Source organism: Pterocles gutturalis, unplaced genomic scaffold (genome assembly GCF_000699245.1).
Source record: "Pterocles gutturalis isolate BGI_N339 unplaced genomic scaffold, ASM69924v1 scaffold44394, whole genome shotgun sequence".
In the NCBI taxonomy this organism is placed as follows: Eukaryota; Metazoa; Chordata; class Aves; order Pterocliformes; family Pteroclidae; genus Pterocles; species Pterocles gutturalis.
Window position 1 is genome coordinate 5323 of NW_010132282.1, and position 19587 is coordinate 24909.

At 39.7% G+C, this 19587-nt stretch overlaps 1 protein-coding gene across 1 annotated transcript; it reads right to left on the minus strand.

Moving 5' to 3' along the window:
• Window positions 1-3000: 3000 nt before the first annotated feature.
• KLF5 (Kruppel-like factor 5 (intestinal)) lies at window positions 3001-18443 on the minus strand. Its single transcript, XM_010080851.1, has 3 exons — window positions 17585-18443; window positions 16385-16444; window positions 3001-3787 (listed from the first exon to the last, which is right to left on the minus strand). Exons 1-3 carry the CDS (start codon window positions 18435-18437, stop codon window positions 3609-3611), a joined length of 1092 nt encoding a protein of 363 aa, XP_010079153.1. The 5' UTR covers window positions 18438-18443; the 3' UTR covers window positions 3001-3608.
• Between the last annotated feature and the right edge of the window lie 1144 nt (window positions 18444-19587).

The window sequence follows — 19587 nt, forward strand, 5'->3', positions numbered from 1 at the left end:
GCCAGTTGGCCAACTGGAGTTTCCCTCTTCGTGTGGAATGATAATTTGGGTGCCGAAGGACAATGGGAGAGTTGAATTCAAGTCCCCCTCCGTACCTTGGGGGACTCTCCATCAACTGCTTTAAATGAACCGTGTGGGGGCTATGGTGACATTATTTTTTTCTTGAAGGTTTTGAGATCAGCTGTGCTGCTGAACTATCAAATTAATACCACGTGTTGTGGACGTAGTGATTGCTAGCGAAGAAAGCTCCTCTACCTTTAGTTTTGTAATGTATTCTGGTGCACAGGTCTGCTGTGCCTCTCTCTGTTTGTATTAGGTTAAATGCTGATGAAGTAGATGGGCCTAATGATGGCCTTTCATTCAAGATTAATACGAAGCCATTAAGCTGGTTTATGCAACCAGGTAGCTGAGCAATAGAAACATCTAAAACAAGTATGAGGCAATGTTGGAGGCTGAAACCATGCAATCAGCAGGCTTTCGTTGTGAAAAGTCATGGGAAATGCAGAAGTGAGCGCTGCCTTCACCTGTGGACTTGAGACAAAACACAGGATGAGAGCAGATTTGCTGAGGAAGACTAGAAAGAGCTCACAAACCCACCACTGGTCCAACCCCAAATTCACCATGAGTTATGCAGGCTGAGTGAAACAGGTAGGCTTCCCGCTCCGAACGCCCCGCAACACCGCTGTTACTTCACCCTGTGCTCAGCAAAATAAGCTCTGGTAGCTCTTTCGCAGTCACAGCACACGAATGATTACCCAAGTCATTGCCAGATTCCCCTCAGAGCAGAAACGCTCTGGAGAAACTTGTGTGTTTTTCTAATGACTGGATCAAAAACAAGGTAACGCCAAAGTAATGCTTCTAAGAGTTATTGCTCCTTATACTCCAAAACATTGCTCTTGTGTTTGCAGTTGTGCAGATAGCTGAGACACTGGCAGATTTTCTTGGTAATTAACCAGGACTTTGTTGACTTTGTTAACACTATCCTAGGTATTTTTTAAAAGGAGCGATTAGTTGGCGTGTGGGAGAGACTAATCAAGAGAGAAAAAATAATTACAGAAAAACCAAAGTTAGATTGTAAGGAAAGAACTGAGAAATGCAATAAAGGACTTAGGAGCCAGAGTTTACAAGACAATGATTGAATTTTGAATAAATTGACAGTAGATGTAATTGGATTATTATAATTTGGCAGACTAGTAAATGAAAATTAAACTGAATCTTTTATTGGTTTTAAGATAAATTCATTTTAAAAAGCTCAAAGTGCCTATTTTCTTTAAGCTTGGAGGAAAGGAAGAGAAGACAGATGTAACTCCAGATCTGAACATACACATCAACTCGAATTTTTCAATTGAACCATACTTCCATCTTCCAAGGGAAAAGTACTGAAAAGGAGACACTGCTTGGGGGTCACACTGTTATGGGACCTTCCTGTGTTTCTAGAGCATGAAAGGAACTTCCGGAGGAAAAACTTCTTTTGGGCAATGCTGTTGATGAGTGTGAATAGGCTCTACCCACCTCGAAAAGTGGGAGAGAATTTGTGTTCTACTTCCAAAGGGTACCTTTGATTCACAATCACCCTACCGTGGAAGGACTTTTGCAACCATTTTCAGGCTACTGTACACTTCCTTTAAAGTTCTGATGGCAGAAAAGCACCATCACTCAGCCTTTCACATTTATTACTTTCATCAGGGCAGGGTGCAGAAGAGCCAGGTGCTTTCCAAAGAGACAATCCCTGCTATGAGAAACAGACATTCTTAGCTTAATACTGGTATGATTTTCAGCTCCCAGTGCCAAAACACAGAACTGTCATTGTCAGGATCTACAGAGAGCACATGCACGCACACACACACATTAGGCACTTTTTTTTATTTTTCAAAAAAAAAAAAAAAGAGTCTTTATATATAAACCATTTCATTCTCTCTCAAAACATTCTACAACTATACAGCTGTTTGCTCCATCATTTGCATAGGAAATACCACAATACAAAAATAAGGTAGGGGGGAGGCAAAAGAAGCAAAACAGCACCCAGTTTATGCATGTGTTTCCACGTATAAACATTTGAAGCCTTACAAAATTATTTACATCGTTTGTCATCTATTTACATTAAGAGCAACATTTCTAACTATAACAAACAAAACTATAATTTATCAAGTATATGTAAAATTGTCTTTAAAAAAAAAGAGTCTATCGTATTCCACAAATAAATAAAGACAAACAACAGTTTTAACAAAGCTAGGTTTTCCTGCAAGACCCTTTTTTGGTATTTTGATTGTCTATTCTAGCCTTTGGTTGACAGCTTAATATTACGGCTTGTGAAGTCCAGACACTTAATAGGTTTGTTTGGTTTTCTCCTGTTGTCTGGCCAAATTCTACACGGTCTAACCTCATCTTTGGCCCTTCATCTACTATTTCAAGGCTGAACACTGCGGATCAAAGTCATTGTTAGCATAAAAGGGCACCACTTCATTGACTTAGTGGAGTTTCAGCTACTTTTGTCAGCAGTAAATTTTTCTCTGCATGTGTCAATCTGAAGAGTGGATTAACTAAACTGCACTGTAATTTTAAACAAAATTACTATATCCTTTACGTCCAAGTAAATTACATGCAATATCCACATGAAACTAGATCACACTGGTGCTGAACCAGCTTAACATGTCTGTATATGAAAATTGCATCCTAAATCCTTTTTAAAGTGATACTAAGTTTAGCTTATAGTAAGAGGTTTAACATTCTGTGTTCATTCTAACCATCCCCGTTTTTTAAGCTTCCAACATTGACTTTACAGTTCTTCTAAATGTTTTGCCCTTTTAAGGAATTTGAAAACAAAATCCTGCTTTGAATATTCAGTGCACACCATTTGAGTTAACAGGTACAGCACATCTGAATGCTTAGCTCATTTGTCTTAAGAAAAATGAAGCTAAGTTGGTACTGTTTTGAGAGGTATTTAAATAACTTTTTTTTTGTAAATGTGCCGTGTTATCAAATGTAAAACTGCTTTTTTCAGACAATTCTTAGAAAACTTTTGTATTAAACCTAAAAAGCTGATTTGCATATTTACAAAATCTTTGTCATAGCCAACATGCAACATACAGAACAAAATGTTTTGTTCTATGGCTGTTTATGAATTTTTCTACATACTTTATCTCCACAGAACGACTTAACATTTTTTTAAAACCCACAAGTACCAAATATGTCCAGCCAAAACCTGACAGATTACAATTCATGGCTTTTCCACTGCATTCATTCATCTGCAGCCTCTCATTAATTTGTTTACTAAACATTGTCACAATAATGACAGTGCTTTGGTCAAAACACCGCAAGAGGAAAAAAAAAGTATAAAGCTGCAATGTGTCAAGACATAATACTTGTAAAGAGATGAATCTGCTGACTAAAGCCATATACATCATGAAAGCAAACAAATGACCGACACTCTGGTATTGTGATACAGTGTCTTCCCTTTTTTCTGCATAAATATACAAAATATACAATTCCAGTTTCTTTTGAGATTTCTTTTAAATGGGTAACCCATACTTAAACTATTTTTAGTTGTATGTCGAGAGTCAATAGGAAATTGCATAGATACAAAACAGCCTCAACAACAAGTCCAGCTTTTAGTTCTGATGCCTCTTCATGTGGAGAGCCAAGTGATCAGAGCGGGAGAAGCTGCGATTGCAGACAGCGCACTGGAAGGGCTTTGCTCCCGTGTGCTTCCTGTAGTGTCGCGTTAATTCATCCGAGCGAGCGAATCTCCAGTCGCAGCCTTCCCATGTGCACTTGTATGGTTTCTCTCCTGAAACAGAGCACAGAAATATGAGACTGTCAGCTGTCACTCTTTGGGAGAAAACTAGTGTGATATCACATTAAATAGCACTGCTGTCCAATTTGAAGAAGAAATAAACAACCAAACAGGAGCTGATGTTTCCTAATTATTCACAGCTCTATTCAGTGGGCCCCAACCTAGCAGCCCCTTTGTTTTTCAGTGAATTTTGCTCTTGAATCTGTGATTTAATACCTCAGTAAAACGTAAGAAACGTTCAAACAAACAAATTGGAGACAGCTATGGTACAAAAATGCAGAGGTAAAAAAACTGCATGAGATGGAAAAACACTCCCTTACACTCATCTCAACATGAGAAGGAGTAGGAAAAAAAAGCAGTCTCATGTGACAATCCAGCCTAGTTTGTTAACTTATGCCTGCACCTTTTAAAAATGGGTAAATTAACTTATACAGAGCTTTTTTTAAGACCTCTGAAATGGGAAGGAAGATTTCTATTAAGATGCTTTGTAGTGTGCAGATCTGTTGAAGAGCTTCTGACGTGTGACCAGGGCACAGTGCTATAAACACAAGCGGGATAGTATTTTATAAAATATCAGGGGCAATAAAAGCTTGTGGTATCCTGGTTTGGGCTAGCAGGAGAGCTAGCCTCTCTCTTACAGGAGAAAGCACCTAAAAGATCAAAGCACCCATTTTCAGAACTAAATGTCTACAAACAGATCCTTAAATAGCAATATTTTAGAAGAGGCAAGTGTTTGCTGTCACCATCAGTCTATACTGATGTAGGGGAAGCATGCCGTCTCCGAAAACTTGCTGTGTTACAACAGCTCTGAATACAACCTCAAAGTCTCCAGCTTGTCTTGAATACACTGGCCCAAGCATCCAAAATATTTGCATTCAACTATTTTAGAACCATAAATGAGGTTTATAAATTTGTTTATAGATTTGTTTGTTGAAATGAGAGAAACATGAAGCCACAAAGCCAAGATGACTTCTGTGCAAAACCAGAACTTTAAGCATGTACGTACACATGCTTGGGAGCTGGTATGGACATGGTATCACCACACAAGCAAGCTTCGTGTAAATAAAGAGGCTAAGATTACCTATTTATAGGCTATTGGCTGACATTAGTTGACAAAAACAGCCTTGGAAGAGTTGATTGCTATCTATATCCTCTATATTCACTCGACCCATTTGGCAAAAAAGAGAAACAAAATGAGTTTATCAATGCACTCAACAGTAGCTTCACTTGGAGCAGAATGAGGCCAAGGCTGAGCTTTCCAGAAAGTCCTTTCCAACACATCTTACCAGTATTCTCCCTCTCCATTGGTCTCAGAGCTTTACCCTCAGTCTCAATCCTACAGCACTGTGAAGTGACTCCTACTTCTCCCTGTTTTACCATCACACAAGCATGCGGAAGAAGGACAGAAGCCAGTATCCTGCAATCAGACTGTTTGTTCTGTGCCAGTTATGCAGAGAACACCATTTGAGAAACTGAAAAACATTACTTCAGAGACACTAATTTATCATTCAGATGAAATTATGAAACTGGTTTTGTCTGGGAGTTTCTACTGCTTCTTCTGATCAACTAACTAGTAACTTTTCGTCTACTACCAAGAGCAGAATCAGCCCTTTGCTCACAATGGGGACATGACTTTATGTTGACAGCATAGTCACATCCAGAACCAGACCTCTACATGGAAAACTAATGACCCAGCCAAACAACCACTTCTTTGCATAAACGGTGACTGGGATTTATTGAAATCACAGTAGAAACAGATCATCCCTTAAGAAAAACAAACTTAGAGCCTGGTATCTCCTCTCAACAGAGTTTTGTGGATGACAAATCAGAACACAAATTGTTACAAATTTTTCCTATGGTTGAACTTACTCCGCCTGATGCTGATTGAAGACTAGTATGATCTACTATATTGGATTGGTTTTTGATTCATGTAACATATGTTATAGGTTAAAATACAGATTTCATTCAAACCCAGTGCATAAAGCTTTTCTAAAATCCGAGAAGCCAGTGGAGATAATACATTTGGTCTTTGTGGCAGAATGACATGAAAGGTCTCTATTCAGCGAGGGATCTTTGGCAATATATACATCATCTTTAGTGTTTTTAAACTGGGTTATTAATGCAGTCTGTAAAAGACTGTGTTGCTGATCCGTAGGCATAGCAGAAGGGAGATCTTCCTTGACCACTTTGTGTTAAAACACACGGAAGGTGCACAAAAGCACTACTCCTGCATTTGAAGCACCTTAAAGTAAAGCCAGTGTATTTCTTTATTTTTCTTCTTTCTTTCTTTCCCCTCTTCCCCCAATACTAGCTTCATACCCTCCTTTAAAAACCTTCACTTAAAACTGTCATATTACACTTGATGCTAAACTCCCAGTCTTCTGATCCTCCCATGCTGACTGCCCAGAAGGAGCATTTATATGGTCCGGTCGCTGTATACTCCAAACACTTGCTTATCCATTTTGCAGAATTACATGGGGAATAAGAGAAATGGTAAAGTGGTCAGGAAAATAGCAGTTGTTGAACAAAAGCCTGGGAGTATCCAGACCAAACCAGACCGGAATGGGGACCAGGAGATTAACATCACAGTTTCCAAACTTGGCGTTGAGGAGGTATTGAAGTATGTGAAACTTCACTGTGTGTCACACTGCACTGTACTGGAAAAGCAGTCTCAAAGATGTCCCGCGTAGGTGGTACCTGACCCCGTCTGAGTCCAAACAAAACTGCTGCCTGCTGTTAAAACTTTTTCTAACCTATGAGCAGCATCAGCAGGTGAGATGAAGGCTACCGGCTTATGAACCACCACCAGCCGGGGCAGCAGTGACCCCCATGCCTTGCTGGGCACCACAACTTGCAAGTCAATGCTGAATCTAATAACCAGACCTCCATCAAAACTCCAGGGGACCCAGCTTCCCAGAGACACTATCTAGAAACTTACCCCACTGTCATGGTCACTTCACTGCCTGCCACAGCCACGAATCCTCCCACGCAATGGCACTGCTTGAGGGGAAAAGCTAGGCAGAGCCGTGCAGAATGGCTCTGCTCCTTCTTGCTGCTGATTTCTGCAGACCTGAGCTAAACCAAGCACCGCTCAGGGGATGTGTGCAGGGGAAGGAGCTGGTGCCTTACACAGATTGTTTTAACAGTGTTACTTCTATGTACTGGAAATTAAAGCCAGAACGCTGCTTTTAACCCCTGCTTTGGCCAACAGTGAGAACTGGAAAATGTATTTTTAGCGCCAACGTAGAGGCCCAGATTATTTTGAATAAATCCTAGGGGTAAAATACTGAATATCTATGTTTGTAATGCTAGTTTCCGTTGGAAAGTTCTATTTAAGAACTGAATCAATTTCAAATGTTTTCCTTTTGGGCAAGGAGGAAGGGGGGCAAAAAAAAAGAAGGTGGAGATTATTTTCACTCCTTTAAAGAAAGGAGAAGAACACCTAGTTGGTAGTATTTTCTCTCTCTCGACCTATACACATGCTTTTTGTCATTCAGCAGAAGTAAGAATTTGGTTTAAGTTTCTGTGGCAAGGGAAAAAGAGCCTCACGTTACATATTTTCTGAAGTGCTCCTACTTCTTTGCTCTGCTGACTTTAAAGCACTGAGAAATCTGGGGTTGAAGATTTATTTTTTCAAAAAGCAGGTATACACAACAAGGGACACTGAACCCTTTATCCACTGTTTTCATTGGCTACACAGCAATGTAAGATTTGTTTACTTTAATGATTGTGCGAAATACAGTAGCTGTAAAGTTTCAGAAATATTTGGTTTTCCTCCAGCAATTTAGGGCTTCTATAGGGTGTTAAACCAAGAATGCCACTGGTCATCAAATACGAAGGCAGCACGGCTTGGTTACTGGAACACGACCGCGGTATCAAACAGATATTTCACTGTAAAAGCAAGAAAACAGCTAACTCCTCCACTTCAGGGGAGCTTCCACGGGATTTGTTAGAATGTCAACACTGTTCAACTAAAACACCATGGAGGAAGCTGGTACCGATTTCCAGCCAAATAGCACACTCCAACCCTTTCTTCCTAAGCCAGAAATATTATACACAGCACTTCTGGGAAACAGTGAAACAGTACTTTAAATTATACTTCAACAGGATAGGGATTTCATAAGTTTAATTGGATTTCTGCATAACCTCCTTCCAGTATCACTGATTTAAAATATTTTGCTAGGCTTATACATCACAAAATATATTTTTAAGTTCTTGAGCTGTTAATATGTATCCATTCTCCAGTTAAAAAAAAAAAAAAAGAAAAAAAAAAAAACACACCAAAACATTTGTGGAGCATGAGAAACAGACTTGTATTTGAGCACAGAAGTTTTAAACCCTAATGTTTAGTTTGGAAGCTCTTTTACAGAGAGCACCTAGCAAGAGATAAGGAAGCTTAACCTGAAAGGAGCCTATTTTGTTTGCAACGTGTCTGTCTGTTAAAAAAAATATTTATAATGCTGTGAGATTCCAAGTATGACAAAAATATGTCTGGATATCAACGTATAACATACTAACCTATCCAGTCACTTCAACGGATAAACTACCCCACGGCAGATCCAAAGGTTTGGGATCCTTGCCGATACCACAAGAGAATGGTCTGGACCAGTGAGGCACACAGTGTTGGCTCTTCTCCCCTTAATTTATCTTATTGGGATTTAGTAGCTTCAAAATACACTGATTGCTTTCCTAACATTAATTCTTAGCCCCTGGCAGCAACCATTGTGGCCATGCTCATTCGGGTAAGGTACAGTGCCACCAGTGGGAGGGTGATGCTCATTTTGAAGACACCCTCTATCTTTAACACGTAACCTCTGTTCAAGAAAATGTTTCTGTTCAAATTTTGTTTGGAAAAAAAGAGACACTGAAAACCTCCATTAGTGATTAATTCGCCCATTAATAAGAAAATAAGCTTCGTTACTTCACCAAAGAGTTGTGTGACTTTATTTCTGCAACTCACTGCTAGGATGGCTTTCTTTAAATATAAAGCTGCAAACAGCAAGGGCCGGATTTTCAAACCTAAAGTTAGGTAACGCTACTGGTATGCAGAAATCCAAATACAGGTATTACACCAGCCAAGGCCTGCAACTTCTCTTATTTCCTATCAGAAATTTCTGTCAGAGTGGAGAGTTTGCAGCTTCCTTGGGGGGAAAAAAAAGCAGCATGTTTTTCAAAGACTCCAAAAAGACAACACCTGCTCATAAGGGTATAAAAGCATAAAGACACCCCCCCCCCCCCCCCGGCATAAAAGCCCCCCCCCCCCCCCCGGGCTTCTTTCCATCATTTTAATATTACTTGTGTTCATTATGGAATTATTTCTAGTAGCAAGTGTTTGCCCTTAAAAAATATTCAACTAGGTGTGATGAAAAGGTGGTAGCCAAAACAGAAGTTTCTGCACCATAACTGTACATTATGTACATAACCTATATTATGTCCAGTTTTAAACCAGGTTATCACAAAGATTTATGTTGCCTCCAAGTTTTCTGCTGCATTTGTTCTCAAATTTTTCACATCTTAAGATCAGTTGTCTTAGTTCCCTGACATGCTACAGCCTCCAATTTTTAGAAAAAAAATAAGAACAAATGAAATGGTTTTCCTCTCTTTTAGTTTGCCTGAAATAGCTTTTGTCCAGTTCGTAGCATCACAGTTTTAAGCTCTGGTCTCTTCCAGGCTGAGTGGCACTGGAAGTACTGGCTTGGGTGTAAGTCTGTACTCATTCAAAAGTTTTTAGCTCCCAGTGTTTACCTAAAATTAGACCTTCCTTCTGCCATTGACTCAGTGCTGTAGCCATTGTGAAAAAAAAGCTTGTTGGTTGGGTTTTTAACCTTTTTTAAGAAAAAGATTTATTTTTTTTAATAGAAAGAGCAGAAAGCTGAAATTTCAAAATTAAAAGAATCCCTCAGGTGTTTAGAAGCTTTTTAGCGCACTGAAATTCTTGGTTCTTCAAGATGGAGACGGATCAGAGGGCCGACGGCACGCAAGGTATGTCCAGCTTATTTTGTGGGTGACAAAATAAATGTAGTCCTTGAAACATCCAGCCCACCAGTGATACAAACGCATAACACACGCTGCACATTTTTAAATGTGATAAGGCCTCTGCCCAGTATAGTAATGGCTAGAGGGTGACCATTAAGCACTACTTCACAATGAAACAGCGTTTTATAGAATCCTCTAAGAGAGAGCTGTTGCACTTCATAAATCAAGCAGTATTTGATCTCTTTCTAACAAAAACATGAACAGGAAAAAAGATAACTGACTGGTGAGCAAAGAGGACAGTCAGAAGAGTTGTGCATCATTTACTTTCTGACTACAGAGGCGCAGAAGGCATTATCTTCTCAGAGCTCCCACCAGCGCTTGAAGCACTCTAATTTTGCTAAGTGTTGTCTTACGCAGTTCAAGGATTACTGGGGAATCTTGCCTGGCCTGTGCAATGGTTTATTTTCTTTCTGGCGTAACATTCTGTCTTAACAGAGGTGGTCTTTTTTCAAGGAGATATGCAAACAAAGAGGAAAGGAATTTTTTTTAAGTAGGTTTATAAGAAATCCATGCCATCTGGGGTGTGTGGCTGTGTCTACAAGTCCTGTGCTGAAGAACACATTTCCTCATCTATTGCCTGTGGTGCAAGAACAGCTCTTTAGCTCTCACACTAATAACACTGGCTCTTGTACAGTCAGATAAGAGGTGCTCTTAAATTTGAATTTATTAAACACGTAGTGTAGACTTCCAGATTTCCATCTACTGTATGCACACACACATAAAAAAAAAAAAATGAAAGCAATACATTAAAGATATTTTAATTCAAAGCGAAGCACTGTATACTTGCCAAAATCAAAGGTTTTAATATGTCCTTAATCAGAGTTGTTAGAGATCACTGATTATAAATAATGCAGCCTGACAGGACAGGAATGCTGCTACCAAGATACTCAGACTAAACTAGGACATTACTTAAATGTTTCTAATCTTTCACCAATGGGAGGTGCAGGTCATCTAACAAACAACAAACAACACACTACTCTGGAACCAGGAGTCAATCGTCCCAGTCAAGCTCAGAAATTAATTATAATAAGGAATGTCTAATCAAATAATGGAAAGTTTTAATCACCGGCAATTGCTGTGAATCTTGGGACTATATTAGCCTATGTAGGGCGGTTGCAAAATGAACTATATTTAAAGCTGGTCTCTTAGCGCAACAGTTTCCTTATCAGGAATCAAATATCCTGGAACTGAAGTTTAATCCTCTCAGTGAGCAATTGACAGAAACAACAGGTTTTTTAAGCTTTGATGCTTAGAGAGACTTTCTAGGCTTTTAATCAAAAATAAGATATTAGGCTTTTCTTTTCAGCATCTAACATCTAAGAGGAGTACTCCTCACCTGACACCTTGGAATTTAATTCTTGCTTCATAAAAATTATGTGCTGCATGCTGATGTGAATGATCAGCAATATTTAATTAAAATTTAGGTTTACGTTGCTAAGATTTCATCCTCTTTTGAGCAACACATTCAAATATGTTTCATTTAGGTTATGAATACAGATAAAGAACCGGATCAATTATCCCAAGGCCTGCGATCATTCACAGAGTGTTTGGAAAAAAAAAAAAAAAGCATTATTTTCCCTTAAACTGTGGTTTGCACAGGAAAATAATGTACTTCCATTTCTCACACAGGCGACTAATGGATTTAGTGGAATTCATAAATAAAAGATACCAACATATTCTCCAGCAGTGTCTAGCAATGCTGCACTTTAATGCACTTTGTCAACAGTTTTATTTAACTCTCCTCCATTTTTCCCTATTGTCTCTATCAATGATGGCATTTACTGACACCTCCTTAAAGTACAATTTGTGCAACCGACTCATCTAACAGGTTATAGAAGCAGAATCTGCACAGAAATATTACTTAATACCTATTTTCATGATGCAAAGATTTTTCCAGGATGAGGTTTGCTAAGTACACAGAACGCTGCAACCCTGAGCAAGGCAGAGTCTTTTGGAGCCTCTGCTCCCCTCTTGTACACCATGAGTGAAATCCCTCATCCAGTCTCAGGATGATTTGAGTCAATACATGTTTTCGCAAGGTGCTTTTTTTTTTCCAGCACGAGTCCAACTACCACTCGTCTTCCCTTCGGAACAACAGGCATCCTGAATTGCCAGGCAATCCTATTCGGTATCACCTTTAACAAGCATCCGTACACAGCTACGGTAAACTCGGAGCACCAATCCTAGGGACTGCTGAAGTCTATTGCACACAACTGGTGCTAATTCTGATGTACCACCAGAGACTAATTCTGGATCTATTGAGGCAGAGATCTAAATTAAAATAAAGTGTTTAACACCTTGAGGAACCACACAAGTCAGCAGTTGTCCCATGCCTATATAAACATTTGAACTCAGTAGGAACGGTGGAAGTATTTTGAGTGCATCTCTTTTAGAGAAATGCCATTTCTCTTGAGTTATCTCGGCTTCCACTTCCCATCACCAAATACAAACTAGATCTATAGATAGAGATGAAATAGTTCTGCAGTTAATGCTAGAAACTATTAATGGCAAGCCCACCATGTGACCAAAGAACATGCCTGTACAAAGACTCTGTATACGGAAAACCAACATGCAGCTGGAAAATGTTCTCAATGTGTGTGCCTTGATGTGTTCAAAACAATGACAGATTTTCCTCTCAAAACCATACACAATTCTGAAGTGTGCAGCTGTTCACAGAAATAATTAAAAAAACCCCTCACCCTGGAGCCAGCAGCTCTTCTGCAGCGTTATAGGTAGGGTACAGGTAGGGTATTCCAGGTGCCTACATATCAAAGGCTCAACTTCTACAGTCCACACTTTTAACATATAAAGGAATCTAACAGGATAAGTTACAGGACCGCTGTTTCTAAAGGATCACTTGAAATACACATATATACCAGATGCCAGAAAAGGAACCGAAGGAGTTTATCTACAACCCAAAAGTAACTGCTTTTCACTGACATTTGGGACATTTTTCAAGTTGGGGACACAGCCCTTATGCCAGAGCCTTAAGGTAGTTTTACTGCTGGATAGCCTGCAATAAACGCATAACCCCCTCTCTCATTATATACTGTAGTTGCACAATGCCAGTTATGAAACGAAACTTGTTCCATGACTAACAGGTAAAATTATTTTAAAAGACAATCCCTGCTTCAAAAGTTCAAAAAATCCAACCTGTTTTGACAGATGTTCCAACAGGTACTTTACCATACTGAACAACATTTTACCTGTTTCAGGAATAACTAGTTAAGATACCATACTGAAGTGTTTTAAGGCATTAAAATGTACCAGACATCTGCTCCAGAACTGCATGGAGACAGATACAATATGTCCTGTATCTTTGCAGCATTTGAATCTTTGTTCATGTTCAATTTTGCAGTTACCAGTTTAGCAACAACTAAAATTTACTCCATAATTTACAAACGTTGAAGCATTACCTAGAGAAAAAAAAAAAAACAAAAAAACCTGGTGCCTGCTTCAGCAACTGGTACAAATACATTAACCTTGCTTATCTCTTTATGTGAATACTGGATTCCTAATCAACAGCAAAAGTCCAGTGTAACTACATTAAATCAGAATAACCATACCAGCTTATACCACCTGACTTGGTGTAAGGTAAACACCTTGGGAACACCTAACAAGAAAAATGTAGGAGATTTTCCTCTTGCCCACTTCCTATAGTTTTATTTAAATGTAATTTATAAAGTCTGACAGTGTGTTCATATCTGAATTGGAAAAAAAGACTACAGCCTACATTCCACCTATCAAAAAACAATTCCCTTACGTTTGTTCTCAAAAAAACTTCTACTAAACCCACTGAAAGCCTCTCAGAAGAGAAAGGCTGTTAAATAAATACTGTGAAAGGCTGAGATTTTCCAATACAAAAGGAAAACCATAAGGTCTGTCTTGACTTTTAGTGGCAGACAAACTTTGCTGCAGGCTCTTTTATTTTAAGATGACAGATTGCTGAAAAGGGCGGGGACTGGTTGGGATGAGAGAGAGACTGCAGCCAATTCTAAAAGGTATTGTTAAGAAACTAAGAATAAGGAGAAAACAACTTCAGTGGTCCATGATTACTAAAGAACGGGTTTAGCCAGATAAACAGGTCTGCTATCCCTGAAGGGATTTGAAAGAATATCACACACAACTTTATTAAAATGGATTACGTGACGCTTGCTTTAGACTTTGAAGGTAAAAGCTTCACAAGAGTCCTTTTTATAAAAAAAAATAAAATCAAAGCTCAATAGTGCTGTATGAATTCATAGTTCTGGGGGATGGGGCGCATAGAGGTACACACCCAAATTTAGCCCTCGGCATCTAGCCCTTCTGTTTGGAGATCAATAGCGAGATTCCCCTGCACTCCTCGAGGAGCTGTGCAACTTCGCAGGTTTCCCCGAGCTTGTGTGCATTTACTTTAACATTCAGTAAATCAAGTTACGGTACTGGGTATTACACATTTCAACCATATGTTAAGGCAGAGATCAGAATCGGTGCTGGAAATCTTCACGTATTAAGTGAATATTCAAAAGAGTTAAACTAATCCAAACTCTGAAATAATGCAGGTAACAGGATACAGACTCACATTCTTGCATTTAATGCATGCTTTGGACAGTTTATCCCTTCATTCACCTCCCCAGAAGACCCTTTGTATTACAGACCTACTTAAGTTCACTAGATTTTTATCTAAAACAACATTCTTGTTTCCATGAATACATCAGCTCCTCTGACCTTTGCACATTTATCCACATTTCTAAGGTCAAATACCTATAGGTAAAAAAGTGAAGGCAACAATAAACATTAGTGTCCCTAAGCAATATATATTAGTGTTGTGGTATGTGTTTCTATGCACGCAAGTATTAACTTTATAAACCCTGAAGTCATTACTACTCAAAATATAAATTGATTTAAAAAAGGAAAAGTGTACTTTTCAAATTATGACTTTGTAATGTTCAATTTTAGACTAAAGCTTTGCTTTTATCTCTCTTCCTAGTTATTGTATAATAGCAAGCAAGATAATTAAAACTGGTATTTAGTTGCTGGCTGAAATGTGTAAGTGGAAATTGCACACTCTCAAACTTACAGAAAGACAAACGGGATTATACTCTCTGGCACTACTCAGGTTTATAGGCTCATGAGCATATTCATTTCTTAATAAGCTTGCTGGTGATGAATGATCACATATATCAAAAATATTTAACAGTGTTCTTGTTTAGGCTATTAGTAATGCAAAGCAACAATCTTTGTACAGTTCGGTTTTTTATTGTGATTGCAACACAGGTAACTCACCTGTGTTTTAATAAAAAAAAAATCCCACAGTAACATTTAGTGTGGAGATACTCAATTTCTCTACAGTAATCCAACAATACATTCAAAATAGCTGCTGAATAAAGGACTTGTTTCCATAAATATAGTGAAACATTTTGTTAGATCACAGCTCATGCTAAGTTTTGTTTTGACTTTTGGTTTAAACTTCGGTGAAGCCCCATCACGTGAACAGCACAGCCACAGCGCTGACAGCCTGCTTTCAATAAGCGAGCTGCTTGAACTGTGACTCCTGTTTTGCTCTGAATTGAGATCCACGCATAAAAGAACTGGGGCTCATACTCTGTTTTAAAAACAGGAGTCGCAGCCCTCTCATTTGAGTTCTTTACAAAATCAGTCATGTGCTTTTCCATATTTAGCACAACTAGATCCGTACTAAGATCCCAGGAAAGAACTATCCTGAATAGTTTCAGGTGTGCTGTTAGGGAGCTATGTTTTTCTCCCTGTCTCCCTCTTTCCTCCTTCCCCCCGCCTCAGCAGGTGAACGCTCAGAAGAGCGCTGAGGGCCGTTCCACCTCCCAACCACTGTCCTCTGCACGCATGGCTCCTGCGCCCACGCACAAGCAACGCACTGTCCACAGCTCCGCTCCACCCAGGCCCATGAATGGGGACTGCGCCTGTAGCTGCAGGCAGAATTTGATCGAGCTACAAAAGACAAGCATGACACACTGAGGCTTTTAATTTCCTCCATTTTGATGTCTTTCACCAACAAAAAATTGAAATTATGTTTTTAAAAAAAACCCCCAAATATATAGAACCACCGGTCTTAAAAAAACTCACACTTAATGCTAAGGATGAAGCAAAAGGAGATATCTTGGGAGTTTTCATGACGTTTCTGAAAAATTCTAAGATTAAATAATTCTAAAAGGTCAAAGAGAAAGCCCAAACCAGAAAATTCTATCTATTAAGATAAATCTTGAAAACTGTAACGTTTACTATACTCAATAAATTATTTAAGAAAAATAAAAGTAATTTTTTTAAACACTTTATGGCATTTTAGATTGAAAAGGGATATTTCCATCTGTTTTATTCTTAGCTATTCTGAGTTCTGTATTACAAAAGGTTTAACAAAACTACATTAAGAATAAAAGCAATTTTTCCTCCCACTGAACAAACCTTAAATTTTTCGTAACTGAACTGCCAGCCTGAGCCCACACCACTCTGCAGAAAACAGGGAGAAGATGGCAGATCAAACACACTTGCTTTCTCAGAAAATGTGTAAGCCATGAATTAAAAGAGACAGTGAGTACATACCCGTGTGAGTTCTCAGGTGCGCTTTTAAGTGAGAAGACTTTGTATAAACTTTAGTGCATCCTAAAACAAAACAAAAAAGCAGAGAGGCATTTCAGTAGGGAGAACAGTAATGCTCCACATTATGTTTAAACTTCCTCACTCAGTGCTGGGGTACTATCTGGAAACATTTAAGCTTACTACTTTCTGACACCACCATAATTTTGAAGTAAAATTTGATACAGAAAGCTCCTAGGGAGATGTTGCTTTACACAGAAAAGAGAAAAACGCGTATGTCTCTGTTAAGACTTACTACCCTGTAATGTAGTACAGACCAATAGTTTCTACAATCTACGTACAGTAACACCTGCTACAAAAATTAAGAACTCAGAGGGGAACTTTATCTTTTTTTAAATTTCTTAGAGAATTTGCACAAGCCATACTCGGTGTCATCATTAACCAGGGCTCAACATAACTTTTCCACTGAGCATTTATCGTACTGCACACCATATGGGTGACACACCACTGAGAGTTATGTTGGTAAAAGGGGAGACCAACCATGAGCAGCAATTTCTCTCTGTGCTCAGAGGGGTATGAGCGTCCTGCATCTGGGATCACGTACTACATGGACACACTGTTTACAGTCAGGTTCCTCTTCCCCTTCAGCGTAAGAGAAGGAGAGACTGGAAGGGAATCCATCTGTGGACAGTCTTCAGAGGTAGCTTTAATGGATTTATGCAGGCAGTTGAATCCCCTGTTTTTAAAACAGGGAAAATATGGCTCTGGTCACAGCTACCGGGAGCTGAAATGATTCCTTCAGGGCCAGCAGATTCAAACTGAGCTGTAGTGCGCTGGACAAACTGAGCCTCTGCTCCATCACGGGTACTGGAAAAGTGGAACAGGAGCTGCACGGTCACACTGACTTAAATTAGAAAAGGCCATATATATATTTTTTTTTTCTATGGGGTACAAGTTTTGTAATATGGTAAAATGAGCTCAGAGAGTAACAAATGACACAAAGAAGCGGGTGTAGTTATTTAAAGAATGTGAAAGTGTGCCACACAAAATACAAAAATAAAGAAGAGAAATACTTTTTTTAACTGTAAATGATTTGGTTCTCCCTAGGTGTAGTCTACAGCTAAAGATAACCACTTATAACCTGTCCACAATTATTCACACTTTTTTTATTGCAAGAGCTGGGATTTTCCGTCACGGATCGCTTACCGGGATAGTCACAGTAGTGGATACGTCTCTTCTCCAAATCTGGGTTACTTCTCCTGTTATATCTGACTGGTTGGATGTTCTGAGGGGTTATGGGCAGAGTCGCTGGTAAATTTGGATTGTGAATTGCCAGCTTGGAAGCTATAGTTGCGGCATATGATGGAGGAGGGGTTAAATTCTGTAGCATCTCTGCTTGTCTGTCTGGACTTCCAGGCTCTGAGCTTGGGGGTGAAGGAGGGAAGTAAGTGGCCTGCTGCTGCAGGAACTGGTTTGGCATGGTGTAGGTGCAGGGGGGGATGCCTTGGAACTGTTTCATCGCAGTCTGTGGAACAGCCGAGGAGAGCGTGTTAAGGCCCGCCATGGCTGATGGCATGGAGACGTTATTAAGGGAGTCCATCACAGCTGCCTGAGGAGTAGTGTTGGGCATATCTAAATCCGGTGAACTCAGGAGCTGATATAACTGGCCTTGCTGGGGCGTGACAGAAAGATGAACATCGGGAGTAGGAAGCTCCTGCTTGATGAAAATGTTGTTCACATCAGGAGTTTGGTGGGAGCTGAAGATGCTGGTAAATTCGGGGAGGGCCTGAGTGGGGGCAGGGGCAGTAGTTTCGCTCTGGTGACTGAAGATGGTGACCGGCTCTGTCTTGATGTGGGTTACACAGGGTCGCTGAGATTTGTACAGGCCAGTTCTCAGGTGGCTAATGTCAGGGAGGAAGACGTTCATGTTGATGCTGTAAGGCAAGCCTTCGCTGTCAGTGAAAAACTGGTCTACAACCGAGGCACTGTCTCTTCTGTATTTCTTATGTTCAGGGATGACAGGAACGGGTGGGAGCTGAGGTGCCAGGTATTTCTCCATTTCACATCTTGTCTACAAAGACAAAACATACCATAACACACATGATTTGTTACCAAATAAAAAAGACGATGGCATGCAAGATGCATGAGGCTTTGCAAATAAAAGGCAATACTGTTCAACCAGCCGCAAGCTACCTACGGAGGAAGTTATAAACATTCACGCTAATGAAAACCTTTCTTTTATAATCGGCGTGCTAATCAACATCATCAAGGAGAAGGAGATGAAGTCATGACACAAGTCGTTCACGCAGAGCAAGCATTAAGATTGATCTGATGTTTCAGCATACAACAAACTTTTCATCTTTTATGCCTACAAGACAGTGCGAGGCGCAGAAACGACAGGCACTGTGCCTAATCTGCTGATCTCCTGCTCTGGAATTCACTGCTCGAGCAGGGTGACTGCCTATCTGTTTCACCCGCTTCTCTTTGAAATGCTAACTTTAAAAGCCACATCCTCAGCTGGCTATTTGAATGCTAATACTTCAAATAATGTTTATATATATATATACCTATCTATTCTGTACTTCCAAGATTTTTCATCCTTAAAAGAAAGGTATTTGATTAGAAATATGACTCTGAAGTGTTAAGTTATAAATAATACCGAATAAAAAGAAGACGGGCCGACTACATCAGAGTGCTCTTTGTGTAAAGTGTCTCTGGGACTACACTTAAAGAAAAAAATAATCTATGCAGTGTGTAATTGGCTAATAGCGTGATAAACATGTCCCTATCCATGCCTCGGTCCTAGGAGAGCTCTTTAATTACTGGGAAATCATTCTCTTAGCGTAGTGGTGCGAGGGAATCCGTGGGTGGCTGGAGCCCGATCCATTACTGGTACAGTCATCGGCAAAACATTTATCACGCACTCTCCAGTGGGCAAATGCTACATTCCCCCCTGCCCCGTCAAGACTGCGCTCATACCAGACCCGTTTAGCACCCCGCAAGAGAAAGCAGCTGACGAACAGCAAACTGCCCGAAAGTGGATTTTAGGACGTTTCTTCAAAGACCCCCGGTAAACACCACAAACAAACAAGAGCCGCCTTCCCGTCCCTTTGATCTGGATCTGCCCCGACATGCCAGGCTACTTTTTCCAGCTCTTGTTTACGAGCCGAGGGCAGCTCTCTTTGAAGACGAGAGTTATTTATTCTTCG

What these genes read in the sequence shown, in the direction of transcription:
- KLF5 (XM_010080851.1), bottom strand. Translation starts at nt 18,437, where the DNA reads ATGGAGAAATACCTGGCACCTCAGCTCCCACCCGTTCCTGTCATCCCT. An exon ending in CCACTACTGTGACTATCCCG is followed by an intron (nt 16,445 to 17,584) that starts GTAAGCGATCCG and finishes GTTTTGTTTTAG; the next exon opens with GATGCACTAAAGTTTATACA. An exon ending in GCACCTGAGAACTCACACGG is followed by an intron (nt 3,788 to 16,384) that starts GTATGTACTCAC and finishes GCTCTGTTTCAG; the next exon opens with GAGAGAAACCATACAAGTGC.